The sequence below is a fragment of the Poecilia mexicana genome, unplaced genomic scaffold (assembly GCF_051168715.1).
Source record: "Poecilia mexicana isolate PSO_F unplaced genomic scaffold, ASM5116871v1 scaffold_19, whole genome shotgun sequence".
NCBI lineage: Eukaryota > Metazoa > Chordata > Actinopteri > Cyprinodontiformes > Poeciliidae > Poecilia > Poecilia mexicana.
This window is the reverse complement of record NW_028263388.1, coordinates 3481655-3492750: the sequence shown is the minus strand read 5'-3', so window position 1 is coordinate 3492750 and position 11096 is coordinate 3481655. Positions and strand designations below refer to the sequence as shown.

The window sequence follows — 11096 nt, the reverse complement described above, 5'->3', positions numbered from 1 at the left end:
GTGAAAAGCTCAGCATTAATACAGTGGAGGACTGATCTGTTAACAATGGGAGACTTTTTTTTGTTCTTTCAGCAGCATATTTTAGAGACTGTGTAGTCCAGTTATTACTGATTACTAAATTAGTTGATTAGTTCAGGCTTCTCATTATTCTGGCAATTAGCAAACAGAAATATTTCAGGTAACTGAGCTAAAACAGAAAATATTCTGAGTTCATGTCAGACTGAAGAAAAAATGTTTTCATACATTTTAAAAAGCTTTTCAGTGAAGATTAAACTCCTCCCTTCACCACTCACATGCACTGCCTTAAAACACTGCAGCGTGTCAAACACATGACACTGATTCCTCTGCATATCATGTCAAATCACGACAGCAAGCTATGTTCTTTACGTATACATTTGTATTTAGTATACAAAAATGAGTTTTTTAACCACACCAACATGTGAATTAATAAAAAAGAAGACAAACAGCTGAAACAAGTATACAAGTCATCTTACATTACATACGTACATGGCCGATGCATTTCATCGTACAAGCTCTCAGAAGATTTACAGTGGGCCAAACAACCAGAAAACTTCCATGCAATAATAGTATTACAGTTTTTTTTTCTTTTGCTGTGTTTCTCAGCTACATATCAACACCTTAGCTAGGCAGGACCACATGACATGATTCAACCACACAGCATGACAGGCAGCCCTGCAGGGTGAGGGAGACCACCCCCCTCCACCCACCCACCAACGCAGCCCTGCAACCAGAGAGAAAAATCTGCTCATAAAGGTGCAATCCGCACTGTTTGCTGCAATGACAAACTGCACAAAGATTGGCCCCTTTATACTATACACTGTTAGCAACACTTGTAAATTCAACATGAGCAACTAGAATTCATTTAAAGTTAACTGTTTTACTTTTAGGAAGGTACATATTTAGGTACATACAGATATTCCTAATGCGTTGCGCATTCTGTACATCACTAGATGTCATTAAAACCCTTTTTTTTCTGCCTTAATGTTCACACAATTTTTGAAAACTCCCGTGTATTACTACAATATGAAATTGTACCAAAAATTGGACACTAAAAAACTTGGCTTAAAACAATGTTATCTTTAGTCGCCATCCCGATCAACACCGTGTCACTGCTACCGACACGAGCCTGTTCACACACAAATACCAGCGTCTATTTACATGCCTGTGAGAAACTCACTCACACACACACATGAACAGAGAGTAGATCTAATCAGTGGGATCATGATGACAGAGCATATTAAGACCATGCAAGCTCCTCCCTTCCTGAAGGCAGATCTCAGGCAGCAAGGTTGGACAGCTCCATGTTTGGCATGCTAGTCTGACGCACATCCACGGCGCCAGAGCAGGAAATAAGAGAAAGCTCTGCTGTTTCTGTAGGTTTGCCTTCTTACTGAGGATCACATGGTTTGTGATGTTGTGGTAGATTAATTTAACAGTCAGACACAGAATAGACCCAGAAACACTGAAGTATTTGATCCCCTGCAAAGCGGATGGAGTTTGGGCGACCACAAGGCACACAGATTACAATCAGTTCATCAATCCATCAGTAACAGATACTACCCAGATGTTTTCTGTCTGCAGAATCAGTTTCTGACAGCAGCCCACTCAGAGAGGACATCAGGGGACAAGAACTTCAGTCTGAAGTTTGGTTGCTAGGTAGCGCCAGTTAATGACCATGCAGTGTGTTCAGTCTGCAGCTCCATGAAGGGTCCCACCTCCGGGTGGATGACAAACGAAAGGCCAGGAGCATCTGAACCACAGCGGAATGGAATCACTACACTGACTAAGTGAAGGTCAAAGTTCAGCTCCCCATGGAGAAGGCACATGACCAGGTTCTTGATTCTGCAGGTGTCAGGTGGTGAGGAGATATTGAGATTAAAGCCAAGCTCTATGGCATCAACTTGACCTGCTGAGAGCTGGTAGGGCCGAACGATACGGCAAAAAAACCTGTCACAATGTAAGAGCTTCATATCAGTGGATATCAATTATTATTTATGCGTTTTTTGTTTTAAATATCTGAAGTACTACCAAACCGGTGGTGTGAATTTCCTGTTTTATCCAGTTTTCACTCCATGTTACTGTTTTTAGTTTTTAGCAGTTATGAGGAATGGTGGCAAAATCTGAAACAGCTGCTACGCAAGTTACTCAACAGGTTGTTGCTTGGTAACCAAAGACTAAGTGAGAAGGTTGATGTCACCAATGTGAGAGGTTTAGCAGCTAAAACCTTTCCCCTGCCTACATCTCCCAGAGTGCTGTGCAGTTCTGGATATTGAATATTCAGCCCTAGGTACAGGATGAATGTAAGGGGCTGTAAACTGAACCACGACCAGTAAGCATGGACTAGAACACATCACCATGGCAACGGCTTCCAGAGCTCAGATCTGCAGAAGAAGTGCTGAAAGGTTTCTAGCGCTCCTTACTCAGATCTGTCTGACCTGCTGATGGTCCAGCAGGCCGCTGTGTTTCCAAACAGCCTCTTCCACCACAGCAGGTTTTGATCAAATACTTCTGAAGAAAATTTGAATCAAAATTGCATTTTATTTTCTGGATCTTTCACTGACATTTTGTCTCTCTGTGTTAAATTTAAACTACAACAGAAATTAGAGACTTTTCATTTTCTGAAGGCAAGCCTACAAAGCAGCTCTGATTTCCTGACTGTAGTTGAAGTTTCCCACTGATTCTTGTCTAAGATCAGCTGCTTGCCAGAACTGAGTGCTGAACAGCAGAATCACTGGTTTGATGAGCCTCACTGGCACCATATGAGCTCTCAGCCCAAATCCCAGCTTCTAGGAAACCAGGAAGTCAAGTTAAGTGTTTCAAGCTTAAAGAATTTCCTTCGAAAATGAAAAAGCTACTATGACATCACCATCACAATGTGACTTCACATTGTTTCTATACAAATGAAAATGAAGGAAGGCAGGTGAGAAGTTACAGCTGAGCTAAATTCTCATGGATAAATAATTATAGCTTAATCCATCAGTTAGCATAACCACAGTGTGTTACTCTGACTGCTCGCAGCTTTTCTGTAAAAAATGACAAACAGGCTGGAGATGATCATTGGGCATCTTTTTAAAAAAGCCTCAGATCACATGATACAGCTGTGTTAAATATTTTACCTACTTCCTTTAGGCCTAAAACATAAGCTGTGCTTTCTGTTTTGACCATAAGCCGCCACATTAGTCTGAGCTGCAGATCTGAACTCAGCGGAACTTCTTACCATTCTCAGGTGGTCTGACCAGGATGTTTTTACACAGCTAGACATGTTTATTATCTCAAAGTTCAGCTCAGAAAATGATAGCTGTGATATGCTGCGTTCCAGTTGTACTCAGAACTGGGAAATTCCGATTTCCTGGTCGGAAAATTCAACTGGAACGCTGTCTGAAGTCAGATTTCCCAAAGGGAAAGTGGAGCAACTCCAACATTCGCGCTTCAGTTATAGCTGCTCCTCACATCAACAATAGTAAGCTGAGGTGGAAAAATGTTTATTTTGCAAAACACACATGTAAGAAAAAAAATCAATATTACATGTAGTGCCTGTAACTCTAAACTGAACAAATTAAAAATGGTGTTTCCTTATGAAAAGTAAAGCTTAAAACGATGTTTGTAAGAGATACTGTGAACAATGTTTATGAGCGTTGCCATGTTCAAATCCCGACTTTCTAACTGGAAAGCCAGGTCTGACGTCAAACCCAGCTCTAAGTTCTGTCTTCCGTGGTAACTGGAATGCAGCATTAACAGCCAGAAGGTTTTCAGTGCTGAATGAGCTGATCTTAGACAGGGAGCTGAGGGTAACTTCAACCCTGAACATATCAACACCTGACGTTCTGTGTAATTACCACTGCGTTAATTTAAGCAAGCATGGTTGAGAGAGAAGAGAGCAGTAGAAAGACGGTTGTGGAAAGCTGCAGTCCTCCTGGCAACAGTACAACGGAGACGGACAGTCAGTGCCATTCACAGGGAACCTACCATCTTATTCAGGAATGGTTAAAAAAATGAATGTTGGTCATCTAACCAATATGGTCCTGAAAAATAAAAAAAAAAGACTACAGAAAGCAATCACTGAACTGCACACTCACTCTCACCAGTTTTAGCTCTCATTCTCTCAAAGAAAGTGTGTGTGTTTTTCATGATGATGTGGTGTTGCAGCAGTGCCTCTTCCTCAGAACATGGTGCATCTCTTCCCTCTCTTCTTCACTGGTGGAGGGCAGAGCACGGCTCGGATGGCCTCGTCAAATACTGTCTTCAGGCCTCGCTGGGTCAGTGCGGAGCACTCCAGGTACTTCACAGCCCCTGAGGACCAGGAAGACATGGTGAGAGAGAAGGGTGAACATCCTAGTTCTAACAGGAGGATGCCCAACATGTACTCTACATGTTTACAGACAGAGTATCTGAAAAGGACATAGAGTTTAAGGATGTTTTCACATCTGATAGTCTGATAGACTCGGTTCGACTAAGGACCAAAGTTGCAATGTTTGTTACATTTTCAGATGCTCCAATTCTCTTCCAGAAGACTGAGTCAAACAAATGAAACCCTTTGAACAACCTGTGCCCCCCACCCTCACCTGTGGGGGCGCTGCGCCAAGAAACACAACACAAAAACCTCTGAAGAAGACACAGCACAATTTCCTTCTTCACCAAAATGTAAACGAAAAACAAGCCTTTTGTCCTGCTAGTGCTAGACTTGCATGTTTGCTTTGGTTGTATTTACCCAGAATGCCCTGCGCTGTAGTCCGCTTCCTGCTTTTGGAGTGCATCCACATATGCATTTGAACCGCACCAGAGGTCAACCCAACTGAACCGAGACTGAGGATTGAAGGCGGACCAGAATTTGCTTTTATGGATCACATATGAGTCTGACTGCACATTGATCAAAATCTGTCCTGCAGAAATGCTGAGACACTGTTTAGCGATGACTCCCCTCAAGCAGCAGATTTACTAATTATTAAAATCACATATGACTGCACCATTGCAGCAGCCTTTCCCATGTCCACCCACTTACATGCTGCAAACACAGGGAGGGTGTGTGAAAATATACATTCCAGATCACCATCACACACACACACACACACACACACATATATATATATATGTCAGGGTTTCCCCCAGAAAATTGCTAAGCCCGGTGGTGGGGGCATCGAGGTGGTCCACCGGTGGTCTACCATGTTTTTGTATTAAAAGATGTTAAGTTGACAGAAAATATTAAAGTATTACTGTGTAATTATATGTTACAGAAAAACATCTCCAGTGAAATGCTATTTAAACCTGCAACTAGTCTAAAAACAACAAATTTGCACTTCTGTTTAATCTAAATTAAGTCAGCAGCTCCATCAGGCCTCCAAGAGTTTCAGGGGCCCCATAAACGCTAATATTTTAAAACAAACCACAGATACATAAATGTAACACTTGTTTATTGAGATTATCAATGCTGTTGAACTTGATTCAATTTCAGCATACATAAATTAAAAGATTTTAAATTGTTTAACATTTAAATGCAAGATTTTAAGGAGCTGGCAAGTTTACTTTGTAAAACTTCAAGGAACAATATTCATAGTTAGATTGTTTTGTTACCATAGCAACAATCTGATGCTGTGAGTTTAATCTTTGAATTTACAAATACAAATTAGTAAACTGCGATTATAACTTATTTAATTGGCCAACTTATTATAGGCTGGCCAATTAAACTACTCCCTTCTGCCATATTTCACTAACTCTAACACAGAAGCTGTTAGAGGTGCTGATGATTTTAGCAGGTTGAGGGGCCCCTAAGTCAAAGTCTGAGCAAGGCCTCATGCAGCCTTGGACCGGCCCTGCACAATGAGTAAATCCGCTGCACTGCGCAGAGATGCGCAACAAACGGGAGATTTGGCTTTAGTAGTTGTTCCATTTTGTGTCTGTAGAGTTTTTAATCGTCACAGAAACTATTCTGGTTGGTCGAGTTTATGGGACTCGACCGTGCCTGACGGTCACGAGTTTCTCAGATCTCCGTGCGGCCGCGCGCATTAACTCTAGGTAGACAACGCATTTGACATGGTTTGATGCAGGCGAGGATATTTATGGGGTGGCAAGAGGTGGGCAGGGATTTTTCCAGGGGTGGCAGCATATGCCAGTATCTATCTATCTATCTATCTATCTATCTATCTATCTATCTATCTATCTATCTATCTATCTATCTATCTATCTATCTATCTATCTATCTACCTACCTACCTACCTACCTACCTACCTACCTACCTACCTACCTACCTACCTACATATATACATATATATATATATATATATATATATAAAGTTGACTGTGTAATTTAACAATTGAAATTAGGCATCTTTCTTTAAAAAACTTCTGCTCTTTTTGCCACTCCACCTTCAGGAAGTCATTACAACATGGCTCCTCTATTAACCCTTTAACAATGTTTTTAGCAGTACTGCACTGAGAAGTAGCTCCTATCAGCAGATGTACAGTTGTACAAGGTGTTTGCTAATTGCTGCTGGCTAGTCTGAAGGAGCTGAGTGGGGAGTGATGCGGAGGGCTGCTCTGTGAGACTGAAGCCTGGAAACTGTGACTCCAAGGAGGAGCTGCACATCAGAGGAAGAGCTAGGTCCATCGAAGTGTTTTGCGCAGCTGAATGGTTGCCATGGGGATTGAAGGATTTTTCCCAAACACGTATGAAAGAATCAAAGCAACACTCCAGGTATTTTTTTGATGAGGAAATAGCATTACAGCTAAAAAGAGTCAATTTTCCATAATACTGTCCCTTAAAGATCAAACCACCACAGTGGCCACTACATCATATCTAAAGAAACGCAAACCCTGCATAGTAAACTACCTAAATTACCCATCCTTCACTTGGAGTTCATATTCTCCATTCTAGCAGCATTACTCATAAATGAGTGCTAACAAATGTGTTCTGTCTGCACTGCTCTCACCGATCTCCCTTGCCATAGCCAGACCCTGAGGATAGGTAATGGGAGACAGCTTCTTGTCCCGCAGCCTTTCGATGGTGTCCTTGTCATCTCGAAGGTCCAACTTCGTCCCCACCAAGATGATGGGTGTGTTGGGGCAGTGGTGTCTCACCTCTGGGTACCACTACAGCACCAGAGGCACACACAGGGCCGTGTGCACAAGTGGATTTACACAGAGACAATGTCAGTGCAGACAAGAAACAGGAGAGTTAACTGGAAGCAGAGGACAAGTGTTACACGCCTCTCCACAAGGATGAGCGACATGAAGGAGTCAATATGAAAGGTTAAAGCTGCAGTATGGAACTTCAAAAATATGTTTTTTACATATTGGTTGAAAGTGTCACCATGTGATGACAATTTTTTTCACAGATTATCTGTCTCATGTTACACCGATATAGTGACAGCTTCAGCAAATATATAAAAAATATTTTTCATAAAAGTTATCTACAAATAATTTGAAGGTTGAACAATTTTGAATGACATGATGAGGAAGTTCTGCAGAGGGAGGTGGGACCTTGTTCAAGGTGTGATTTCACATGAGAGCATTTCTTTACGCTCAGCACGCCAAACCTCAGCGGTCGCCTCTCCCTCCGCAGAGCGCTAGCACTGCTTCAGGCCTCGCTTTGCAACGGCTCTCTGCTCCAGCTTCAGACGGAGTCAGCTTAACGTCTGACCATTCCAAGCCGAGGACTGAGCAGCTGCAGTGGCTGTCTCTAATGCCAGGGGGCGCTATAGATGTGCCTCCTAGTGGTCAGACTGGGCTCAAGCAGGATAATGGAAGGGGGCGGGCGGTCAGTCAGCGTACTGACCTTAGCTCGGACGTTCTCAAAGGAGGCCGGACTGACCAGGGAGAAGCATATCAAGAACACATCCTGGGAGAGAATCAGAGAGATCGCTGGTTGACAGGAAATCTGTATGTTTGTGTGAGTGTGTTCGTGGCCACGAAAAGGTTTGAGTTTATTTATAGAATAACTGGATCAATTAATTTCTGGATCACTATCTATAGGCCAATTATCAAATAATATGAAGCTTTAGATTCTGTGAGCTACAGGAAGTTGTATAATTTCTGTTTTATTTTACGTTACATTTCCTTATACCAGACGGTCAGTCGTGTGTTTTTCTAAAATATTTGGATATGTGGAAATTTAATATCAATTTTTAAAAGAACAAACAGTCATAAAAAATTAATAAAAACCTTATTAAAGTGTTCTGTTAAATATAAACAAACACTTCCCGCAGGTCTTTCTGTGTGTCTTTAAAATAGACTTTTTCTTTTCTCAACATTTAACACTATTGTCTTATTGATAAAGCAACTGAAAGCTTTTTTCCAGGAAAACACCCCATTAGAGATAAAAACATGATTGTTTTACATATTTTTCTTTACTTTAGTTTCTTAGATGTGCTTATTTTTATCCTTTGCAGTGAATTATATACTTATTTATTTTAATCATTTTGCGATGCTATTTTCTTGACACCGGCAGAGTCTGGTCGGTGACCAGAGGCCCAAGGCGCGTTGGCGGGAAAACAGTTCAAAATGGATGTGGAAACATTTGTTTTTCAAGTTTGAAAATATACGACTCAGAATATTACCATTATAAGGAAATGGGAAAACCAGATGTTACCTGGCAGCTTTGTTGGGAAATTTAGTTGAAAACAAAAAAGTAAGCTAAGTATTTTTGTTGTAAGTTGCTTAAAATATTTACATAATGAATATTTACTGTATTATGAATTCATTTAGGTATAGTCAGTAATTTATTTGAGTTTTTATGGAGTGATACGCCACCTACTGGCTTAAATGGCTAACTGCATCTGTCTAAACTCCACAGATATACTGATTAGTTTTGTGTAAGCCAGGGGTGCCCAAAGTCGAAACAATCTTCTCAGCAAGTCAATGTTCTTCTTAGGCTTCTAATGAGCCATCATTTGATCCAGGTGCGTTAAACCAGGGAGAGAACTAAAACCCGCAGGTTGCCGGCCCTCGAGGACCAACTTTGGACACCCCTGGTGTAAGCAAACATCAGAACAATTTCCCTTTAAAATGCAACAGAAATGAACTTTCCTTATGTAGCCTCTAATAGAGTGTCCTAATTTCTCACTTGGTTATATGAACCTATATGTACATTTGTCCGTACAGTTGTTCCTACATGACAGTGTGTGAGAGAGGAAGTGATTTTGGGAGGAAGGAGTCGGAGTACCGTCTGTGGGTAAGACAATGGTCTTAATCTATCATAGTCCTCCTGTCCTGCCGTGTCCCAGAGGCCCAGGTTCACTGGCTTCCCATCCACCATTACATTGGCAGAGTAGTTGTCGAAGCTAGAACAGACAGGAGAGCACACAGTCAGGAAAAACAAGCATGAATTGTACAAACTCCCAGCTGATCTGAGTCCTGATAAAGAAATGGATGGCAGCAAAAGCAGATATAAACCTCAGGATTAGATCAGAGGATGTTCAGACAAGGCTCTGGAGAAAAGCTGAAACACCCTTTAGCTACAGTTCTAGCTACGTCAGACTCTTTTTCATAAATTGAAAAAGAGTCACATCACATGACTTACATGTGATGTGTAAGTCACATCACATGTAAGTGATGTGACTTACATGTGTTTTTTTTTTTTTGCTCTTCATGATTCACTTTTTGATCTATGTGTTATATGTTAAATAAGACAATGCAAAAATCAATGTAATTAATTAATTACATTGATTTTAAGGCATTACAAATTTTAATGCAATTAAACACATTTATTTTATGTACAAAAGTCCCAGTCAGTAAATACATTATATATTACATTATCGACGTGACCTTCATTAAGGTCTACGGTTGTTCTTCACACCGTGACTTTATGGCAGAGGGTTTCCACTAACTGCTTCGGTTTCTCTTTGTTTCTGGTAAAGAAATAAAGACTTTGTGTTTTATCCTGGCCTGTTGATTTGTGCTTATCATGATAGAGGATGTACTTTCTTTTGTATATTCTACATGCCATGCTTAACAGAGAAGGTTTACTAATTAGTATTCCACTCGTTATTTTGTAGCACCATCATCCCTAACTGTCATGGTAAACTGTGTCATCAGCACGAGTTGCTTTTTTTCTTCCTCCAGTGTTAGTATTTACGGCTCACTCACACAGTGGGGATGTATTCACCAGGAAAGGCATTGGTGGTGTAGCTGATCAGCAGACAGGTCTTTCCCACAGCCCTGAGGAAGAAGAGAAACGAGGGCACATTAATCAAACAGGTCCATACATGCACAAATGGAGCAGCCATGTCTGTACGGAGTGTTGGACGAGTCAATAATGTCTGACATGCCTGGAGGTGGCGTGTGTGGATAGGCTACTACTCCCCTCCACTGGGCCGCACACACACTGGCCCAGATTCATGTTGCCCGAGAACACAGTGCCCCTCTGTGACACAGCCTCCACCCACTACTGTGAGCACAAGCTCATTCTCACACACACACAGGACTCCTATACTGGACTCACAGGCTGCAGGACTGTCCTCAGACTGACGATAGCATTAACGATAGTACTGTTAATGCAAGGACCCTGTAAATCTGGGAGACTGGCCCCAAACAATCACACACTGTTTCCTGGCTGTTCAGACTCTGAGTGGGAGGGGGTTTGGGAAGAGGGGGGCAAAGGCAGATTACTCTAGGAAAAGGAAACACTTGGTTCCAGGATTGGAAAGATGTCCACTTCCAGTCAGAACAAAGGCTTGTGCTTTGGCAATGCCTCCAACTAATTTTTTATTAATGTCCCTTTTGAAAAGTACCATGTTTGATTATTCATTAACTATACAGCCAGCCCTCCATGAAGGTTTATGTTGACTTTAAAATACAAACCAGAGGGTAAACTCAAGCTAAAATATGATGGACATTAAGAGAAATCACTATGATATTTGTCCAACAGCTGTGTAACTGCAACATGCCTATGCTTTAAACTTGTATTCAAACCACACAGTTCAATTACAAGACACTAAACCTCTGTAGAAGAAAACAACATGTGCTGAAGAGGTTGCAGTTAACTGAAGAGCCAATCCACTGACCTAAAGAAAAATGGAGCAACATTTGAAAGCAGCATTGTTGTTTTTAGGGTCAGGGGTCTGAAAACAAAACTGAATTTGTCA

General features: G+C 41.3%; 1 protein-coding gene across 1 annotated transcript in view; it reads right to left on the bottom strand.

Moving 5' to 3' along the window:
- Positions 1–375: 375 nt before the first annotated feature.
- The window catches only part of rac3b (Rac family small GTPase 3b), an 18223-nt gene continuing 7502 nt past the window's right edge, over positions 376–11096 (bottom strand). Inside the window, exons 2-6 of the mRNA XM_088000996.1 lie at positions 10099–10170; positions 9176–9293; positions 7790–7852; positions 6945–7104; positions 376–4311 (exon numbers count right to left, since the gene is read on the bottom strand). Coding sequence (XP_087857122.1) covers positions 4181–4311; positions 6945–7104; positions 7790–7852; positions 9176–9293; positions 10099–10170 — 544 coding nt within the window. The 3' untranslated portion in view covers positions 376–4180. The remainder of the gene's footprint in view (positions 4312–6944; positions 7105–7789; positions 7853–9175; positions 9294–10098; positions 10171–11096) is intronic.